The sequence below is a fragment of the Hyaena hyaena genome, unplaced genomic scaffold (assembly GCF_003009895.1).
Source record: "Hyaena hyaena isolate Hyena2069 unplaced genomic scaffold, ASM300989v1 scaffold_7, whole genome shotgun sequence".
Classification (NCBI taxonomy): Eukaryota; Metazoa; Chordata; class Mammalia; order Carnivora; family Hyaenidae; genus Hyaena; species Hyaena hyaena.
The window spans coordinates 7899881-7922742 of NW_024080639.1; the positions used below are offsets into that span (position 1 = coordinate 7899881).

Genomic DNA, 22862 nt, shown 5'->3' on the forward strand with positions numbered 1-22862 from the left:
ACTCCAGATTGTCTACCTTTCCCTTTCTCTCTCCTGGGTCCCTGCAATTAAGCTTCCTAATTTGTTTCCTTAATCCTTATTTAACATCTTATTTTGTGTATCTTTGATACTGTGATTTTACTTTGATGAAACTCACTAAGAAAGAAGGTGCCTGATAAGAAACACTGAATCCAAGATTGAGACTACCTTGATGACTAAATCAGAATTAAATGAGCTTTATGTATTCTATTCATTTTTGGTTTTTTAACTATGATTTTTTTTTCTGATTAAACAATGTTGAGACCTCTTAACACTATGTGTAGGAGAAAGATTTGACACTTAAATGCCACTATAGATTTTGAATGTTTTCCTAATCTATCTTATCAATTGTTTAATAACAATTATTCTAATGCTTCAGGCATGGAAATTTTATTAAGCAAATTCATAGCTTTGGAATATTTCAAGAGCTGTACTCCAGAACAAAATTATATATGTTCTTCATGTTTGAAATTGGCAGAAATATCAAAAATATTCTAGAAATGTATCTTACAGGAGCAACAAAAAGTATACACAAAAATTAGACTATAAGGTTATTCACATAAGTATTGTTTACAATGTTTTTAAAAAAGGGTAAACAATCTAAGTGTTCAAAAAACAGAATCATCTTAGCCTTTAAAAAAAAAACAATGCCCTGCCCTATTTGTGATCAAGTCAGTCAGGACTTCTGGGAGGAGAGACTGAAGCACTGCAATTTTTAAAAAGCTCCTTTAAGAAGTTCTTTTTTTTTTAAATATTTTTATTTATTTCTAGGAGAGAGAGAGACAGCGTGAGCAGGGGAGGGTCAGAGAGAGAGGGAGACACAGACTCTGAAATAGGCTCCAGGCTCTGAGCTGGCAGTCAGCACACAGCCCGACGCGGGGCTTGAACCCACGAACTGCGAGATCATGACCTAAGCAAAAGACGGACACTTAACCAACTAGGCCACCCAGGTGCCCCTCCTTTAAGAAGTTCTAACATGCAGTTACCAAATGCACCATCCTAGATGAATTTACCCAGACTAATCTCTCTATACACCATCAATATGTTGAAGGGGTTCCAAAATTACATCTTTAGCCTGGACCACCACCCCCCATTCAAATTCCATTCTTATAAACCCAACTATTTGTTTAACATTGCTCCATGAATGTCTAATAAGCATCTCTAATTTAACATGAACTTTTATTTTTACCACACCTATTTTACCTCCCATTTCCAACCAATATTTAAATCTGCCAGCTCCAAGTTCAAAATATATCTAGAATCCAACCAATCCTTACCAACCCCACCTCTTCTATCTTGCCCATATCATCTCTCAGCCTGGGTTTTATTGCAATAGCTTCTCAGTGCAGCTATCAGAGTGACACATTTAAAATGTAATTTAGGGGTGCCTGGGTGGCTCAGTCAGTTAAGTGTCCGACTTTGGCTCAGGTCATGATCTCACGGTTCGTGGGTTTGGGCCTCACATCAGGTTCTGTGCTGATACCTCAGAACCTGGAGCCTGTTTCGGATTATGTGTCTCCCTCTCTCTCTGCCCCTCCTCCACTCACACTCTGTTTCTATCTCAAAAATAAAATTTTTTAAAAAGTTAAAAAAAATTTTTTTTTACTGTAACTTAGGTCTTTTCTCTGCTCACACAACCTTTTAATGGCTTCTCATCACACAATAAAAGCCAAAGTCTTTATAATGGACCTAATTAGGTCTCTCACAACTTCTGTGATTTTACCACCTCTCTTTTCAGTATCTCCCGAACATGCTGTACCCAGCCATATTTGCCTTCTTCCTTTAAATAAGACAGGCCTGGGGCGCCTGGGTGGCTTAGTCGGTTAAGCATCCGACTTTCGCTTAGGTCATGATCTCGAGGTTTGTGGGTTCGAGCCCTGCGTCGGGCTCTGTGCTGACTGCCAGCTCAGAGCCTGGAGCCTGTTTCAGTCTGTCACTCCCTCTCTCTCTCTCTGACCCTCCCCTGCTCACACTGTCTCTCTCTCTCTCTCCTAGAAATAAATAAAACATTTTAAAAAAAATAAAAAAAAATAAATAAGACAGGCCTGTTCTGCCTTAGGGCCTTGGCAGGCCCACTGCCTGGGAAGTTTTCTCAAATATCCTCACTTCTTTTAGATTGAAATTAAAATGTAACCTCATCAATTAAGTCTTTCCCATATACCCTAAATAAAAATAGTATCCAATCCCAATACTCTTTATCCCTTTTCCTTTTCTCCAGAGTGCATATTACCATGTGATAAACTACATATTTGTTTACTGTCTTCCCCTCTAGATAGAAGTTCTGTGAGGGCAGGGATTTTGTTTATGACTATATCCCTAACCCTGATAGTGTCTGATACATAATGGGTTCATAATACATATTTGATAATGAATGAATATGTAGAGATATTTTCTCCACTATTTTTCCCCAAACAGTTAGACAGCTAAACATTCATTCTTATGTTTATCATAGCATTGCAATTTATAAGCAAATTGAACCTTTACAATGTGCTCATTGATATGGAAAAGCTTGATATGACAGGGTTTGACAGGTTAGCATTGGGGCTATATACCATATAAAATCATACATATACACACATACATATATGTGTGTGTGTATATATAAATATATGTATGTATACACCACATAAAATCACGTTGCCCCATCACTGAACAATCTAGTTGAGGAACTGCAAGGAATTTAATGATCCGAACCCCACAATTTTTTCTTCGGAGTACCAACAATCATCAATACTGTAGTCTCAATAGCTTCATGACAAGAGCCATTAGCATTTTTTTTGTATCCTCTGAAAAATCTGCCCTGTACATGCAAAACTAATTAAACAAAATGATGAAAGCAAAACTGTCTGAACTGCCTAAATCATATATAAAGGGCTATCTGTAAAGTAATGGATTACATAGTCTGTATTGTATTAGTTGTGAACAGTATGAATGGCCTGAAAACTTAGTTCATACACTTCCTCCCTAGTCCTTACCTCCCTCCTCCCCACCTCAACCCCACACAATTACACTGAATTAGTAACAATTTTAAAAAGTAATTGAACAACAATATAAACCTGGCAGAAATCTTAAATCACTAGAGCCTCAAACTAAATCATTTGCCTAGTGAGAGCAGCCCTCAGATGACTGTGACTCAGCATTTTATGGTGCCTGACACATGAAATGAGATAAAGGTCTTGTTCCCTTCATGGCATTAGCTAAATATGGAGCTAAAATAAAAGAGCTACCTTAAAAATACAAAGTCAGTGGCTGAAATGTTATAGTGCTCACAATGACACAGTTTTGACTCAGTATGGGATGACAGAGAGCATGTGTCAGCTGAAACACACAGAACTGTTCCGAAATAACTTGTCGACCTGTAAAATTAGCAAATAACAATACTGACTACAGTGAACACTCAGAAATGGAGGAAATATTATAAGTAAATGAAAACAAATTTATGAACTATGGTGCTGCTTAGAGACAGGTAAAAAAAAATAACTTCGAGCTAAGGAGGGAATTACCCAGCTACTCTTCACTAGAATATCAGAAACTAAAAATGAACCAAGTGAGGAATTTTTTCCTCTTGTAAAAAAAAAAAAAAAAAGTTTCAGTAAAACTGAAACAGAAACGTCCAGCTCTTTCTGACTCTTTACGGAGGAAGCTGGGGAATCCCGCTCAGTAAGCCAGGTATTTAAATGAATAAAGACAATGAATAGAGAGATATGGAAACAGCCTACAGGCAGGTGGGCAAAAACCAATTGCTAATATACTTGGTTTTAGCTCCTGTTCTAAGCATGCTACTAACTCATTTAATCCTGAAAAGAAGCCAATGGCATAAATACTACTAAATCTAATTTGACACGGGAGAAAATAGCCTCAGAAAAATTAAGTAACTTGCTCAAGGTCACATTTTTAATAAATGGCAGAACCAGGCCACCAATCCACATAATCTAACTTCACCACCACTTTACACTGCTTTTTATGAATGTCTCAAAATGCAAAAAAGAAGTGGGGAAACTGAAATTACTGAGGCCTTTACTGTATTCAAAGTCAGCCCTTGTGGGGTACAGAAGAATGAATCTTCCCTAAGTAACCTACACCCTATTAATGAAGTTCAGACTCACACCAAACTACTATTCAAACTGCACATGAGACCCATCTAGGAGTGGCACAAGCTAAAGGTGCTGGAAACTCAGATGAGACAATGGTGTTCACCGGGTTGGGGAATCAAAGACTTCACTGAAAGAACAGCATTTTGGGTAGTATTTGAGAAAAAGGAAGACTTAGGTGGAAAGAATACCATGACTGCCCATCAATTACTCCCCAGGGTTTTCAGGATAAATTTCCAACTCCTGGGCATGGTACTCCAGGCCCTCCATAAGTAGGTTTGGAGGAATGCCAAGGAAGAGAGATTAGCCTGAGTGAGATGATTATGTTGGAGTCTTTACCACCGGTTCAGGTTGCAAAGGATCAGAACATCTTATTTTCCTCTATCCATAAACGGTTAGCGAGTTGAAGGCACGCACTAGGGCTTATTCTCTTATAACACTCCCCTCCTCCAGTCTAAGTGTCTGTACCATCCCAGCACGTGGTACGTGGTAGGTGCACTGCAAACATTTTTGAGAAACTAAAGTAAACCAACGGATATCAATCACCAGGTGGCTATGTCCAGTCCGGCTGCCTTACACTATCCAGAACTCTGGTGTTTGGTGAGTTTAAAGCTATCAAGTTAGAGACTTAAACACATGACTCAGACGCAACGGGTCAGTCTTAATTTGGATCCGGATGTCACAAACCAATTGTGAAAAGACAATTTGTGATGAAGACAACTGTGAAAATCTCAACATGGACTAAATGACGTGATTATGCCTTAAAAATTCATGTTAGAGATATATTTGTGATTAAAACGGTTTCCCTAAAACACTTAAGATTAGGGAGTATGAGTTGGAGGAGACAGATGAAACAAAATCAGTAAAATGTAGCTAACTGTTGCACTCCTCGTTGTAACATACTACTTTTCGTGAATGTTTAAAAATTCCTTAATACAAAACGCGCCGACAGACAGACACGCACACCCACCCCCAGGAGCTGTTTTTCATCGTAGCCCTGAGGGAACGAGACGCAGAGGGTCCACCTGCGGCATCTCGGATTCGGAGGACGACCTCAGCGGGGCCTCCCGCGGGGGCCCGGCCCGGTTTTCTCGCCCGCCGGATTCGAAGCTGACCGAGGGGGCAGCCTCTTCATCCCCTCAGCACCCTCCATAAACGCCTTTCGCAAGGAGCTGAAGCCTTGGAAAGCGCGGGTCACAGCTCTCTCAGTTTCCCAGGGCTTGGACCCTACGGAGAAGCGACCCCAACGCAGGCTCAGTCACTACCCCGACCCCCAACGGCCGCGGCCGAGCGCTCGGGGCGGACTCCGCGTAGCGACGTCACGTCGCGCCGTGCGCCGGGTCAAAGTTCAGCTCCGCCCCTCTTCCCCCTCGCTGTCTTCCTCGGCATGCGCTGCCGCCGACGCCGCTGTGGGCCTGGCTGCGCTCGGTCCGCTCCGTCGCCTTCTCCTCTAAGCGTTTCCTAGCCCGCCGCCATGGCGAACGTGGCCGACACCAAGCTGTACGACATTCTGGGCGTCCCGCCTGGCGCCAGCGAGAACGAGCTGAAGAAGGTAGTGGGGAGCGGGACGGCCGGGCAGGGTGTGAGGGGCGCGGGCCTGCGCGGCCGAGACGGCCAGGCCGCGCTACGGGGCTGCCCAGGAGCCGGCGCCGGACGCAGCGGGCCCAAGCTGGGGGGCGGCGGCGGTGAGACCGGCCTCGGCTGACCTTGGGCTGTCGGCCCCGCCCGCCCGCAAATGCAGCAAATAAAACCCACCCCTGCGCAAACAGCCGAAGAACGCTTCCTTCCTCTCTTCCCCGGCGGGCGCCGGAGGCCGGGCGCTCCTGGGAGGCAGCAGCCTGCTCGGCCCTCCCCGCACGGAGGTCACCACCCTGGAAAAACAGGTTGGACAGAGGCGCACAGCGCATCCCGGCCCCGGGAGAGAAGTTGTCCACGCCGCGGCAGTCGCCATCGGGTCCGAATCGGGGCTAGGTTTAGGGTCTGGCTGGAGGGTTGAGGCCGCCCCCGCCGGTGCCTCCGGGCAGTTGAAGATGTTTCTTGGGTGCCGCGGCCTCTGGAGCACCTCCCTCTCTTCCTCCTCCGCTCACCGACCCGTGGGTCTCTGGGTGTATTGTTCTGTGGGCAGGTAACCTAGATGTTCTGTGCCCGCTTCAGGAATAAGCCATGGGTCTCAGCCAAACACCTGAGTGCACACTAAAAATAAATATAAGACCTTATTGATGTTTGCAATGCTGTGAATCTTTGATCTCAAGATTTAAGGCACTTGCGGCATTTGATTAAATCCTGTACCGTCTTCACCGATTTTAGAGTATCCAGATTTGTAAGCCGAGAAAAAATGAGAATGCTCCTTAGGCACTGGGACCGGTACAGTTGAGAGTAAAATGGACTTCCTGTTACCTTACCGGAAATGCTAGTCTGTATTATATAATTCATGTGTCTGTGAATAAAGACTTAAGTGCTGTATATATCCCAACCACCTAAAATGTATGCAACTTCACGAAGGCTGAGGTCACCGCAATTAAGACCCTAATTAATCCACCATATGAAAAATTAAAAGCTCCAGGCTTTTTCTTGATATTTCAATTAGAGGAAGGGCAGGAGCTATCCTGAGCAGAGGTTCTTACCTTAGTTTAATTTTTAGTAGTAATGTTTTGCAGTTTGTTAAGCTTGACAATCATTTCTTTAGAGTTCATTGAGGTTTTCTTGGTCTGGTTACCGGCCATCAAAGACATTTGACAGTACCGAGATGTGTAATTTTCCAATATTTTGTTTTTTTCTGGCATTGTTCAAATATAGCTGCTGTCTGCTTTTTTGGATTAAGTTAATGAGTCAACAGTATTGGGATGGACAAATTAGTAAAAACAATATTGCACTTATGAATCTAGATTGCCAAACAATCTCAGTGAATAAAAGATATTTTTGGAGTGTTATGAGTTGCTTCTCAGAAAAATGAATATTTAGTACTCAAAAATCTTTAAAGCAGATTTTTATGTAATCTTTTTTTAAAATTTTTCTTTTTTATTGAAGGCATACAGAAAGTTAGCCAAGGAATATCATCCTGATAAGAATCCAAATGCTGGTGACAAAGTAAGTTATTTGACACTTTCCCCATGAGATTTTAGTTTTAGATTATTCTCCTTAAAAACAGGAATGTTGTAAGAAAAGTGCCATCTATGCCCATAGAGCCAAATTTTTACATTAAGAAAATTTTGGTTTTGTAATGGGAATGCCAACATCCTGGGCAGTGGGAGGTAGGACCAGAATCCATCCAAATGTAATTTGTAGCTTTCTCTTAGATCCCAGATTCCTGTAACCTTCCCCCCCCCCACTCTCCTACTTGAAAACCCAATTGTTTTCCTTGTTACTTTTTTTATAGTTCAAAGAAATAAGTTTTGCATATGAAGTGCTGTCAAATCCTGAGAAGCGTGAATTATATGACAGATATGGAGAACAAGGTCTTCGGGAAGGTAGCGGCGGAGGTGGTGGCATGGATGATATTTTCTCTCACATTTTTGGTGGGGGATTGTTCGGCTTTATGGGCAATCAGAGTAGAAGTCGAAATGGCAGAAGAAGAGGAGAAGACATGATGCATCCACTTAAGTGAATATCTTTTTTTCTTTCTTACAAAAATATTAAGTACTATTTTTTCAAGTAGTAATGCTCAGTAAAGAGAAATGTATCAAAAATATTCATCCTTTGTCAGAAAAAAAAAATCTGCCATGTCCTTGCTGTCTTTGGGTGACTAAATTGAAGTTGGTAACCTGAGTGTTAGTATTTTGCTACAGATCTTAAAGGATGGTGTTTTAACTGAGTAGGCAGGTGGTTTTGTTATATGTGTCTGAAGCTGCTTTTACTAAATGATTTAATGTTTCAATTATGAAGATTATTTTTAAGTATTTAAATTTTCCAAGTTACTTTTTATTTAAAAATTTACAAAGTAGGTGACTCTCTGACTAGTTTGTTTACATGTTACAATCACTCATTACTTGATCCTCAGTGTGAACTCTCCTAAATTGGTTTCCATGGAGCTTCCTGGCCTCAAGCCTGACATTAACCTGCCAACGTATGAATGGTGTCTGACCTTGATCTTAGACTGTGAACCAGTGGGCCCTCTACAGTATGAAAATAGCTATTTTACTTTGCAAAGTTTGTGAGGTCTTTTATTCTCTTCACAAACCAATAAGGATTTTACTAGCAAATGCCAGAGACCAACTTTCATCGTTTATTTAAAATATTTCATATTACCTAATTTATATAGAGGAAGCATAAACTGTTACATTGTTTGAATCTCATTCTTAAATTTGTGTTTTAAAAGAATTTATCCTCAAATAAATTACCATTTGAATATTTTTCCAAGAGTAATATTTGTATGGTATGGTTTAGTTCTTTTTTCTTTGATAAAAAAAGTGATCTAAGAAGTAAATAGGATTGAGAGTGCTTGCTGTACCTTAATAAATTCTTAATATTCTCCTTCAATGTTATTTCAAATTAGGTAGTAAATGCTGTTTTAATATTATTTAGAATTTACCTGTTGTTACAACATTTTGTTTTCAGAGGCTTTATAATATTCCATTCCATGATTTACTTAATCATTCACCTTTTCTATAGGCTGTTGCTAATTTTTTTCTGTAATAGCTGCTTTGAGTATCTTTATATACAGCTTTGTCTCTTCTTGGCAGAGATTCCCAGGCAGGCATCAGTATTTTGAGGCTGATAAATATGACTAAATTGCCTTGTAAAGGATTGTACCAGTTTAGCACCATTGGTGGATAGTGCCAGCTTGGCCAGACCATTATCCACATTTTTCCTTCATTGGCCATGTTTGTTGAAGTGCGTGTTTTTATGGCCTCTTAGAGAGTGGTTTTGCATACTAACTGCAGTTTAATATACAAGGAGGAAAAGATGTACCTATTTTATTTTTTGGTAAATTATTTTGTTAAAGATTGTTTGAGTATTAAAAGACAGATGCAGCCAATTGCTTTTGTCTAAGATGAAGCTGTAGCTATGTCATTATTTGGAAATGTTGGTAATATTTTGTCCCTAAGTGTTTTATTCTTAAACTGCCTAGAATGTGTACAAATAATATCTTGAAATAATGATTTTGGGAAAGTTTGAATACCTCAAAATAAATAGTATGGGTGCTTTGCAAAGTACTTTTAATTATTGTTCCTCTATTTTAAAGTGAATCTTCACTGCTAAAAGAGATTTAAAACCACAACGAGATGGGTAAAAAAACACATTAAAAGCATTGCTTTCAGATCCTAAGTGTATAGTGTTTAAAAAAATTTTTAATTAAAAAATTAAATTAGGAAAGACCCTCACCCCACCCTTCCCACCATGCAGAGCTCGAAATCATGAACCTTGAGATCATGACCTGAACTCAAGTCAGACAACTAACTGAGCCTCCCATGCACCCCTGAATAGTGTTTGAGACTTAATATACATAGATTTTTTTTGAGGTTAGTTTGGAAATGAATGGTCCTATAATTCATCTACTATATAAAGATGAGTTGGGTTTTATCAGTTGTGTTTTTAACAGGCTTTTAAATTCTACCTTGTTTATAAATGTCTTATTTAGAGAGAGAAAGAAAAAAATACATGCGAGCAGGGGAGAGAGAAAGAGAATCCCAAGCAGGCCTCATGTTCAGTGTGGAGCCTGATGCTGGGGCTTGGTTTCACGAACCATGAGATCATGAGCTGAGCCAAAATGACTGAGCTGACTGAGCCACCCAGGCACCCCTTATTTAACCTATTTTGATCATAGACCCCTTTGAAAATTTGGTAAAAGTTAATTCAAATATATAATTTTGCTTATAAGTCAGTGGTTTCTTAAGATCTCTAAAACTTCTAGGCTCTCTGTTGAAAACCTTTTCTTTTCCTCCTGTCATAACTGTTGATAAGGTCACTTTTTTTGTTCTGTTTTTGAGACATATGCAATCTTAAATTGCTTATGACTCCCATAAGTTGTAATGTAACTTTGTAGCTTTCTAAAAATTGTCCTTAAGGGGAAGTCTTTAGTAGAGCATGAACTCTGGAGCCAACCTGCCTGTGTGATCAAGTAAGGCAAGTTAACCTCTCTGTGCTAAGTTTTGTCTTGTAAGATGAGGAGGATAATTATACCTCATTCACAGGGTTGGATTAGATGAAGGACTCCTGCTTGAGGCCAGAAGAAGGTTGATCCTTGAGTTTGTGCAGTTACCAACTTTATCAGAAAATGCAGTATAGTACATTGTTGCACTGATCCTGTAGGTTCTGGTTTTGACACCATATATTACCGTCCATAACCATAAAAATCCTTCTGTTAATTTGAGCCACAAAATAAAACCTTAGTTGACTTAATGTAAGATGTTTTTGAATTCTTTGTTTTAAAAGGCTATAGTGGAATATGCTGTATCAGCTGTCATTTATATATTGTATTTAGGAGAACTTGGCAAAATTTGATTGAACCTAATTCTTTTCTCCCCAGAGTATCTTTAGAAGATCTATATAATGGCAAGACAACCAAACTACAACTTAGCAAAAATGTACTCTGTAGTGCATGCAGTGGGTAAGTGTGTGTTCTAGTCTCCAAAATACATTTCATCTGTTCTTTCAGTGGCACATTTCATCTGTATCAATTAAAAATTATTCATGATTTTAACTACCTGACTCAGAACATTTTCTGATACCTCTGAAAGTCCATTTAAATACTAGTCGTTGGGTGTTGAGAAAATGAAGTTGAAAAGCACAATTCTTGTTTGCCGTGGTCTATTGGAACGGTTTGTGGGCAAAAATTTAATTACACTTTTGCTTGCTTTAGCCAAGGTGGAAAGTCTGGAGCTGTTCAGAAGTGTAGTGCTTGTCGGGGTCGAGGTGTACGCATTATGATAAGACAGCTGGCTCCGGGAATGGTACAACAGATGCAGTCTGTGTGTTCTGACTGTAATGGAGAAGGTATGCGTGCCAATACTTCTCTGCTTTTATGTTGAAATGGTTTGGGAATGCAGGAGTTGGAGAGGCTTACATTTTTTTTTTTTAACGTGTATTCATTTTATTGAAAGATAAAAGTTCTCAAAGAAAAAATGAAAATTATTATGTATAGGCCCAATGAACACAAAGAGTAAATTTATATTATGTTCGGTGAAATGTTCGTCTTTTTTAGTTCCAAAAGGATGGGCACAAGTTTTTTTTCCCTTTATATTGTTAAAGGTTATATTTGAGAAAGAGGAAGATAGCAACAGACTTTACTGTAAGCTGCTAGCTTTTAAGGATGGTTACAGGGACTGAAGTCCTTCCTTCTCACAGAAGTAAATACTTTAGGCTTTGGATGTCTTTGAAATACTTAGACTCAGAATAGGTTTTGAAACTACTACTCACCCCTGTCCTTGTAATGCTTTTATAAACACGGACAATACATAACCAAATGGGCATGACTGACTTCCAGTTAAACATTTCTTAGAAAAACAAGGGCATACCCAATTGGCCTGTGGGTTTTAGTTTGCCAGACCCTGTTCTAGAGCAGTGCTATGTAATAAAATTTTTCTACAATGATGGAAATGTACTGTACATACAATGTCTCCTATGGTAACCATTAGCCACCTATGGCTATTGAGTACTTGAAATTTAGCTAGTGAGACTGAGGAACTAAATTTTTAATTTTAATTAATTTAAACTTTAAATAGCTACAGATGCCTGGTGGCTACCATATTAAAAACCATTCTAGAGCATCTTTTTCCAGATTGCTGCAGGAAGTGATGAGATAGATAATGGAGAAACTGCATATTATTATTCCCCTCCTGGAAAGTCTCAGTGCACTTTACCTTATTAAAGTTTCTAACAGTTCCCGCAATCTAAGAAACCAAAGTTTACTGAAATCTTTTCCCGTGTTCCATTACCATTGTGAGGATCTGGTGTTTTGCAGAACATACTTTTTGAAAGCAGTATTCTAGAAACAGTCCCTGAGGTCATTAATTATATGTGTCATCTAAGCATTAATGTGTGCCAATAATCAGCCTTCAGAAATCAATATTTTTTCACAATACATTATGTACAATTTCAGGTTTAACTTCATTATACCACTAATTAAATGTTTCAGAAGAATGCAGAGAAAAGCCGTGTTGTTCTAAACATGGTGTGGAGGTACTCAAAGTGTTATTTAAAATATATTATACTCTGAAATAGAGGAGATTGGGTAGCTGGGTAGTAAGATGCAAATTTCTATTACTAACAATGATACTTTAAACAAAACTTCAAATAGCAATTAAATTCAGAACGTTTATTTAATGAATAAAAAGCAGTACCAAGACAGTATCTTAAGAGTGCAGTATGGTACTCTTGTTGGAAGTTTGAATGACCTATCTTTCTAGGAGAGGTAATTAATGAAAAGGACCGCTGTAAAAAATGTGAAGGCAAGAAGGTGATTAAAGAAGTGAAGATTCTTGAAGTCCACGTAGACAAAGGCATGAAACATGGACAGAGAATTACATTCACTGGGGAAGCAGATCAGGCCCCAGGAGTGGAACCAGGAGACATTGTTCTTTTGCTACAAGAGAAGGAACATGAGGTAATTTCCTTTTTATTTGATTTTTGTTTTATGCAGAAATAAGTGTTGTGGTCAAGGTACAGGTTAGATCTTTTTGGGTTCTCTGGAACAACTTTGAACATAAACGAAGTTAAGTGGTTGGGCTGAGTTTATAAGAACTAACTAGTAGACCGACAAGCCAGGTGCAGTCAGAAGCCCTGAAAAGGAGTCCGTTTTGGTTGCAGCTCAGCCATTGATTAGCACTGTAATCATAAGTAATCCTGTTGTGTCTGTACCCCAGTTTCCTTGTTTATGAATGTAAGGACATTGGGCCAGATGATCTAAGGCAGCTTATTTTTCATTGTGAAACTCCTTTGATGGGTGTTGAGTGGTAGTTAGGGCTTCAGTCCTCAGTGCTGCTCTGTTGAATTGTTTTACATGTTGGATTAACCAGGTGAGCTTTTCTTGACAGAAAAAGTTCTACAGTTTAAAAAAACTTATTTTGCTTTTATGTTGTATGTTAACTACAAGGCATAATTAACTGGTCCAACGATGTGGTCTGTTGTATATATTCTTTTGATAATGCCATGGCGCTTCTATTTTCTGATGTGCCATAGACTATACTGTGAGCCTTTATTTTTTTGTGTGAGCCTTTATTTTTTTTTTTTAAGAGCCTGTGATTATTTTTCTTTTTTTAATGTTTATTTTTGAGGGAGAGAAAGATAAGGGCACTACCAGGGAAGGGACAGAGAGAGAAGGAGACACAGAATCTGAAGCAGGTTCCAGGCTCTGAGCTATCAGCACAGAGCCTAACACAGGGCTTAAACCCACAAATCATGAGATCATGACCTAGGCCAAAGTCAGACACTTAACCTACTGAGCCACCTAGGTACCCCTGTGAGCCTTTATTCTTTTTTTTTTTTTTTTTTAAATAATTTATTGTCACGTTAGCTAACATATAGTGTATACAGTGTAGTCTTGGCTTTGGGAGTAGATTCCCACGATTCATCACTTACTTACAATACCCAGTGCTCATCCCAACAAGTGCCCTTCTCAATGCCCATCTCCCATTTTACCCCAGTCCCATCAACCCTCAGTTCTCTGTATTTAAAGAGTATCATGGTTTGCCTCCGTCTGTTTGTAACTTATTTTTCCTTCTCTTCCCTATGGTCTTCTGATAACTTTCTCAAATTCCACATAGGAGTGAAAACATATTTGTCTTTTTCTGACTGGCTTATTTCACTTAGCGTAATAATACCCTCCAGTTCCATCCTTGTTGCAAATGGCAAGATTTTGTTTTTTTCATTGCCAAATAGTATTCCAGTGTATGTATATATACGTATATACACATACGCCCCACATCTTTTTTATCCATTCATCGGTTGATGGACATTTGGGCTCTTTCCATGTTTTGGCTATTGTTAAGAGTGCTGCTATAAACACTGGGGTACATGTGCCCCTATGAATCAGCATTCCTATATCCTTTAGATAAATGTCTAGTAGTGCTGTTGCTGGGTCATAGGGTAATTCTATTTTTTAATTTTTTTGAGGAACCCCCACACTTTTCCAGAGTGCCTGCACCAGTTTGCATTCCCTCCAAAAGTGCAAGAGGGTCCCCCTTTCTCCACACCCTTTCCAAAATCTTGTTTCCATAGTTGTTAATTTTAGCCATTCTGACCAGTGTGAGGTGGTAGCTCAGTGTGGTTTTGATTTATATTTCTCTGATGATGAGCTATGTTGAGTGTCTTTTCATGTGTCTGTTAGTCTGTTAGCCATCTGAATATCTTCTTTGTAGAAGTGTCTATTCATGTCTTCTGCCCATTTCTTCATGGGATTATTTGTTTTTCAGGTGTTGAGTTTAGTAAGTTCTTTATAGATTTTGGATACTAACCCTTTATCCAATATGTCATTTGCAAATATCTTGTCCCATTCTGTTGATTGCCTTTTAGTTTTGTTGATTGTTTGCTTTGCTGTGCAGAAGCTTTTTATCTTTATCTTGATGAGGTCCCAATAGTTCATTTTTGGTTTGGTTTCCCTTGCCCCTAGAGACCTGTTAAGTAAGAAGTTGCTGCAGCTGAGGTCAAAGAAGTTGTTGCCTGTTTTCTCTAAGATTCTGATGGTTTCTTGCCTCACATTTAGGTCTCTCATCCATTTTGAGATTATTTCTGTGTATGGTGTAAGAAAGTGGTCCAGGTTCATTCTTCTGCCTGGTGCTGTTGAGTTTTCCCAGCAACGTTTGCTAACGAGTCTGTCTTTTTTCCATTGGATATTCGAAGATTAGTTGATCATACATGTGTGGGTCCATTTCTGGGTTCTCTATTCCATTGGTCTATGTGTCTTCTTTTTTTTTGTGCCAGTACCATCCTATCATGATGATTACAGCTTTGTGGTAGAGGCTAACGTCCAGGATTCTGATGCCTCCCACTCTGGTTTCCTTTTTCAACATTACTTTGGCTATTTGGGGTCTTTTGTGGTTCCATACAAATTTTAGGATTGTTTGTTCCAGCTCTGAGAAGGATGCTGGCGCTATTTTGATTGGGATTGCTTTGAATGTGTAGATTGCTTTGGGTAGTATCAACATATTAACAATAATTTGTTCTTCCATCCAATCCATGAGCATGGAATGTTTTTCCATTTTTTTGTATCTTCAATTTCTTTCGTAAGCTTTCTGTAGTTTGCAGTGTGCAGATCTTTTACCTCTTCGGTTAGATTTATTCCTAGGTATTTTATGGTTCTTGGTGCAGTTGTAAAGAGCCTTTACTGTTGAAGACTGTAACTAGAGCTATTCGGGAAACCCTTTTAATAATCACCCAGATTCTTGACTATAGAAGCCTTTGACATGGTTCTGGCATTACTTGATCTCATTGACTTGAGTTTCTCTGAAGAGCTTTATATCACAAGTCACCACCTTTTTAATTTACACTAAAATTTTCTCCCATATGATGTGATTTCTACAAATAAAGTAAATTTTGAAAGTCCCTTCAAGAATCTATTAGAGGGGCACCTGGTGGCTCAGTCGGTTGAGTGTCCAACTCTTAATTTTGGGTCAGGTCATAATCTCATGGTTGTGAGATGGAACCCTGTGTTGTCACAGAGACTGCTTGTGATTCTCTCCCTCTCTGCTCCTCTTATGCTAATGCTCTATCTCAAATAAATAAAACTTAAAAAAAAAGAAGAATCTTATGGCGAATAAAGCCATATTGAGATGCAGATTCTGGGAATTTGATTAGATCAGTTTCCTCACTAGGTTATGGTTTGCTCTCCTAGCCTTTCTCAGGGTAAGTTTATTGCCTTGGGAAAAGCTATAAATTACTATCTGTATCTGGGCCCTTTGTGGATATTGCCAAACCTGCAAATGACAAGGGCTTCTTGATTGCTAAAAAACAGTAATTCCTAGAATTCTGACTTAGGATCTTATAGGTTGAAATATTTGTAACTCTAGATTCCCTGTTAATTGGTATTTTATCCACTTCCTCATTTGTTCAGTCATATCTTTCAAGCACAACACCATACAAAGAATAAAGGCAGATAGATAGCTGAGTAATTGAAATGTTTATAAGCTTTATAATATGCTTGAGTATAAACTGTATTTTGAGTTCAGTTTGGACAACATGTGGGTATTTCCTTTTTTTTTTTAATGTTTTATTTATTTTTGAGAGAGAGAGAGAGACAGTGTGAGCAGGGGAGGGTCAGAGAGAGTGAGATACAGAATCCGAAGACAGGCTCCATGCTCTGAGCTAGCTGTCAGTACAGAGCCCGACGCGGGGCTCGAACCAACGAACCATGAGGTCATGACCTGAGCCAAAGTCAGATGCTTAAACGACTGAGCCACCCAGGTGCCCCAGCATGTGGGTATTTTCATTACTATGTAATTGGAACAGTTTGAGGGCAGTTACCAAATGATATGTGCAAATACAGTAGCAGGAGAGTAATGGGGAAGTTAAGAAGTAATGCTGATTTGGCGGAGAGTTTTTGGTATGTCAGACTGATGGTGAAACCTTTTTTTTTTTTAACCCCTACATTCATTCTTTAATGTTGCTACATAACTTTTTTTTTTAATGTTTGAGAGAGTGCAAGTGGGGGAGGGGCAGAAAGAGGAAGAACGAGAATCCCAAGGAGCCTCTGTGCTAACAGCATGGGGCTCAATCTCAGAAACTGTGAGATCATGACCTCAGCCAAAATCAAGACTCAAATGCTTAACTAACTGAGCTACCCAGATGCTTCTAATGTTGCTACATAGTTAAATTGAGATTTTTAAAATGAAGATTACTGGATTTGGAGACAAGCACTTAAGTTCTGACTCCCCATTTACTAGCTTTGGGATCCCTGGGCTTGGTTTGGCTTTACTAAATACAAAGATAGTCCTCCCTCAGAAGGATATTGTAGAATCAAATGAGATCATGAATAAGCTGCTTTTCTTTCTTGGGGCTGTGGGGAGGTATTTGGAAGAAGGTCACTTCTTAATATTGTTGGAAGCTGTGGAATTGCATGGAATTCCAACAGACAGCAGATGTAACTGTCTAAAGAAAATAGAAGATAGTAGAGGTTAGAGTGGAAGTTTAGCTAGTGAGAGGTCAAAGATTTGGTTTTATTATGACCAGTAAAGTAAATTTGAGCCCAGGGAGAGATTTAGGTGTCTTGTTTAATTTATACCACTGAAAATATTAACCTCCTTTTTCTTAAAATGTTTATTCATTTTTGAGAGACCAAATGCAGGTAGGGGAGGGGCAGAGAGAGAGGGAGACACAGAATCTGAAGCAGCTCCAGGCTCTGAGCTGTCAGCACAGAGCCCGACCTGAGGCTTGAACCCATGAATCATGAGATTATTACCTGAGCTGAGGTCACTCAACCGACTGAGACACCCAGACACCCCAAAAATATTAACCTTCTGAGAAAAGTTGGGTAGTCTCAACTAGTTCATGAAAAAGTTTGTAGTTATTTTGTTAGGGTTTTTTGGTCCCCATCCCCCACTCCCAACACTTGTGCTGAAGGAGTTATGAGGCCATGAGATTAGGGTGGGTGCTGTTAGCTGAAACAGTATAAATCTTCTGATAAAAAAAATATTTGATTTTGAGAGTGCTATAGATCATGTGTATTTGTCTTTCAGTACAGGTGTGTATCTGTTTTGGTGCTATGCCTACCATCGTGCATTTGTGCAGCAAAAAAGCCATCATATCTGGTGATGTTAGTCCCTTCTCTGTGCTCAATACCTTTGTTTTCCAGAAATTCTTAGAGCTTTTTAAGTCTTTCACTATTATTTCTTTTTAAATGTTTATTTTTGAGAGAGAGTGTGAGCAAGCGGGTGAGGGACAGAGAGAGAAAGGAAGACCAAATCTGAAGTAGGTTCCCGGCTCTGAGATGTCAGCACAGAACCCAGTGTGGGGCTCGAACTCACAAACCATGATATCATGGCCTGAGCTGAAGTCTTACACTCAAGGACACTCAACTGACTGAGCCACCCAGGCACCCCTAATTAACCTGGCTTTTTAAAAAATTCTCTGAGTGTCCTTGCATGATTACTTTCTGTTTGAATTTTAGCATCGAGTTTTCTAACCTACTCACCCCTTCACTAGTCCCTGCCCCGCCCCATTGCATTTTTAATTGGATCACTTTAAGTTGAGCGCTCCTATCCAAGAACGTGGTGTCCCTTCTTGTTCCCTATTTCTTTTTAAGTTTTACTTATTTTGAGAAGGAGAGTGAGTGGGGGGTGAGGTGGAGAGGGAGACAGAATCCCAAGCAGGCACCACATTGTTGGCACAGAGTCCGACTCAAGCTCCAACTGATAAACCATGAGATCATGGCCTGAGCCAAAATCAAGACTCAGATGCTTAACCAACTGAGCCACCCAGGTGCTTCTTGTTCCCTATTTCTAGTATAGCTTTAACCAAAGGATATTTGGTTATAGGTGGTTCTTTGAACAATAATATCATAAGATGTTCAGAAATACTAGCATTTTATAGTTATAAAAGGATTAAAACATTCTGCATTAAAGAGTCCTTATTGGATTTAATTTTTCCACCCATTGTAAGAAATACTTGAGGAAATGCACATAGGTAATATACATTCAGTGGGTCTCAACTTTTGCATACATTTAGAATCACCTGGTGTTAAAACTATGGATTACTAGTCCCCACCTCTATAGTTTCTGACCCAGTAGGTATGGGGTGTGGCCCAAGAATGTGCATTCCTAACAAGTTTTCTGGTGCAGCTGAGGCTGCTGGTCTAGGACCACCGATAAAGATAATGGTATTTCGTTTCATCCTAAATCTCAAAGGCTAAGTATAGATATTTGTAATTTGGGGGGGGCGGGGAAGAGAGAGTATATGCGAGCAGGGGAGGGGTAGAGAGAGGTAGAGAGAGAATCTTAAGCAGTCTCCACACTCCGGACAGAGCTCGAAGTAGGGCTTGTTCTCACAACCATAGATGACCTGAGCCGAAATCAAGAGTTGGACACTTAACTGACTGAGCCACCCAGGTGCCCCGATATTTGTAAATTCTAATAAGCAAAAATTATAAGTCAGGTATGTGTGAAATTGGATGTATTTTTCCTATACATTGATAGCTCAGAAACATATTTGACGTTTATTGACTAATCATTGCATTACCTAGTCAATAGGCTTATAGTGCAGTTAGTCACCCTTAGCATTTGCTGTTTGATTTACATTCACCTAAGCAAATTTTGAATTTTAGATGAGATAAAACTTGTTTGTACATGTGTAATATATGGTATTGACCCCGTGTACTAGCTGAGCATTACTGATTGAACTTTGTGTTGAACTTGTACTCTCCTCTTTTTAGGATCATGTCCGGGGAGCACTCCCAAGGCGAACCTGTTCTATAGAATCCTACAGGACTGTCTGCACTGTTTTGGTTTTGAGGTTTTTTGTTTGTTTGTTCTTGGTTTTTGGTTTTTTTGCTCAGAGTCAAGAAATGGGCCACAAATGCAGACTGTACCTCGTCCTGTTTTTTTGGAGCTTCAGCCTGCCTTATGCGCTGTTTTCTCAATTCCATTGTTTTTCTGATAGAAGTTTCTAGCATATTATGTGAAAATAGCGAGGTTTCCTTATATAAATTTAGGTAGGGAAATTAGGGATGATGACAGTTTGGTTTTTACAATGAATGGTAGATTTAAGGTTTTGAAATCATTTCAAGGAACACTGCACAACAGGGCATGGCTCTTTACTTTTTAAAATGTTTTTTGTGTGATTTATTTGTAGGTGTTTCAGAGAGATGGAAATGATTTGCACATGACATATAAGATAGGACTTGTTGAAGCTCTGTGTGGATTTCAGTTTACATTTAAACACCTTGATGGACGTCAGATTGTGGTAAAATACCCCCCTGGAAAAGTAATTGAACCAGGTAAATCTCAATTTTTGTTTGATCCAGGATTCCATGTGTTCTGTGACTTGTAAATTTTTATAGTTAGTGAGTCTCAAAAGAATTATTGAGTACCTTCTTGAATAAATTCCTAATAGTTACATTTTTACTTAAATAATAGGATGTGTCCGTGTAGTTCGAGGTGAAGGAATGCCACAATATCGTAATCCCTTTGAAAAAGGTGATCTGTATATAAAATTTGATGTGCAATTTCCTGAAAACAACTGGATCAACCCAGACAAGCTTTCTGTAAGTGTTCTTTAAATATAAACAGTAGATGACTTAAAGTTTAATAATAGTTATGTTTCTTTGTCAACTGTTCATTGGTTTTTGGTGCTAAGATTAGAACACATAATTTATAAAATTTGACTTTTTCAACATTTCAGTGATTGTTGGGCCATCCTGGTGGTTATTAAACTCAAAGCTTGTTGGTGTAAATGTTGAGAGGGCCAAGGAGGGAATAGTAAAGAAGTAAAGCAGACTGGGTATGAGTTGGTGTTAGGAAGATGGGGGCTCCCTAGAGACCAGATCCCTCACCTGAAGAGGCATCCAGTGTATCATAGTATGCCAGCTTAGCAACTTTTAACTCTTCCATGCAGGAAAGTGTGTCTGATGTGAAAACTTCCAGTGTTTTAGTGTCGGGAATTAATTGTGGCTTTTTATTTTCTAAATAGTAGTTGGGTTGTACAGAAGATGTCTGCATATTTGGCCTGTGGGTCATCAGTTTGTGATCTCTGGCTTAAAGTGCACACAGATTTACCTATCTTAACTCTTAAACAAGCATATATCTTGGATTGTATCCAAAGGAAAATTGAAAGTATCTTTCAACTAATCTTTGTTCTGTTTTAATGAAGGAACTAGAAGACCTTCTGCCATCTAGACCAGAAGTTCCAAACATCATTGGCGACACAGAGGAGGTAGAGCTTCAAGAATTTGATAGCACTCGGGGCTCAGGAGGTGGTCAGAGGCGTGAAGCTTATAATGATAGCTCTGATGAAGAAAGCAGCAGCCATCATGGACCAGGAGTGCAATGTGCCCATCAGTAAACTCTGCAAACAAATTGCACAGGTGGATTTTCTTTCCACATTTGCTCGGTTTGCTTTCAGCCATCCAGCTGGAGTGTCTGGTCAATCCAGATGAACTGATGGACATCTGTTGGTCTATGTGTAACTTTTAAAATTGGTATAGTATCTACAGAGTGTATAATTTAAACTAACCACAAAGCTTTACATCTTCATTTTGACTGTTCTGTAGCAGAATAAAGCACTTGAAAGGAAACAAGACTCCCTTTCACACATGGGTTATAAGTTTCAGTCCTGGTATCTGTGCTTGATTTTTATCAGTTTTGTGTAGATTTTATGTTTCATATTTTAAATCCAAATCCCACATTGTAAAGTTTGTGTACAATTTGTCCTGAAGCTTTGTGTTTGGCTGCACCTGCGTAAGCTGCTACAAATAGAATAAAGAATTTCATAGCCTGTATCTATCATTTAGATGCATGGAAAAATGGGCTTTGCACACAATGGGTTTGGAGCTGACTGGGAACAATGGAGAAAATAACATTAGCTGTGGTTGTAAAGTTTTTTTTTTCTTACCCCACCTCTTTTTTGTTTTTTGTTTTTTTACCATCTTGTGAAAGGTTTCTAAGACTCGATAATAAAAAGCAGTTGGTATAAATTATTCTTTGTGTCACATTTTTAGAAGGAAGAACATACTTTGAACTGTAAAATGTATCTTTAAACTGGAGAATGTATCCTTCATTCTGGTTCTTCAGCAGCCCTTAAAAACCCATTGACCTGAAGCTTATGGCTCAGGTACATGCCCATTTTATAGTTTTAAAAGACAAAACGAAAGTTTGACATGTTGGTAAAAAACAGGCTTTATGGCTTCAACTGATGCTTTGTACAGTCAAGGACATCTGAGTTCTGTGACTCATAAGTTATGATCCTGAGCATTGGGGCAAGGTTAACCTAGCCTCTGTATTTCCCCACCACCTCCCCCTTTTAAAAATAAGGTAACAGCAAATCAATATTAGAACCATGTCTGCATAGAACTTGTTAAAATGCTCTGTTTTCATTAAATGTTAAGTTAAAGATTCTCTGTCTCCATTAAGTTGAATATTTGAGATTGGGGGAAGCATTGATCACTAATGTTTTATAGAAAAGTAAGATTCTTAGGCTGGTATGAGAAAAATCAGGTAAAACAACTATGAAAAGGATGTTGTGTTGCTCTTCTTTCCATCTACTACCTTTTTTCCATTCCCAGAGTAGATATTTTTAGAACACACTTTAATTTTAGGGAAAAGAGACATCAGTTGTACATTTTACATTTGTAAAAGAACAAATGGGGAAAACTAAAAATTAAAAATGTATTGTGCCATCCCTGAGCCTAAATACAGTACTTGTAGTTTATTTCTAGGCCTACTAGAACCTGAATGGTGGGTGGGTGGGGATGGGTGGTGTCAGGAAGTGTCCTGGCATGAATCAAGGCCTGTGATGATTAAATTAGTGCCGTATCCACTCTACCTCCATTGTACAAAAAAATATTTTACAACCAGCCTGGGCAAGATTCAACAGCATAGTAGTTTTGTATCCAAGGTTACTTCCCCCCAACCACTTTAAGGTTAAGAAATGCAGTGGCAATATGAAGTTTGTAGCCTTTCCAATAAAGGTTTATAAAACATTAGAGTTGTTCAGTGTAGTCTTTCTTTTAATTCTTCTACTCAGGTTTTTTGGCTATAGCAAAGAAAAACATGGAGAATAAGAACTTGTTAAGATCTGCTGTTTCTCTCAGTTGTGCTCTACTAGAGCACCTGTTTATAGAATAAGCATATATAGTATCAAACAGCACAGTCTTTTTAATAACTATTGAAA

The 22862-nt window shown here is 39.0% G+C and overlaps 1 protein-coding gene across 1 annotated transcript; it reads left to right on the top strand.

Annotated features, from left to right (window-relative positions):
- The first annotated feature begins 5467 nt into the window (after positions 1 to 5467).
- Positions 5468 to 22086, top strand: DNAJA2 (DnaJ heat shock protein family (Hsp40) member A2). The gene is made up of 9 exons (XM_039241737.1): positions 5468 to 5661; positions 7137 to 7196; positions 7486 to 7709; positions 10576 to 10656; positions 10909 to 11042; positions 12455 to 12651; positions 19827 to 19971; positions 20111 to 20238; positions 20844 to 22086. Exons 1-9 carry the CDS (start codon positions 5584 to 5586, stop codon positions 21033 to 21035), a joined length of 1239 nt encoding a protein of 412 aa, XP_039097668.1. The 5' UTR covers positions 5468 to 5583; the 3' UTR covers positions 21036 to 22086.
- Positions 22087 to 22862: the final 776 nt, after the last annotated feature.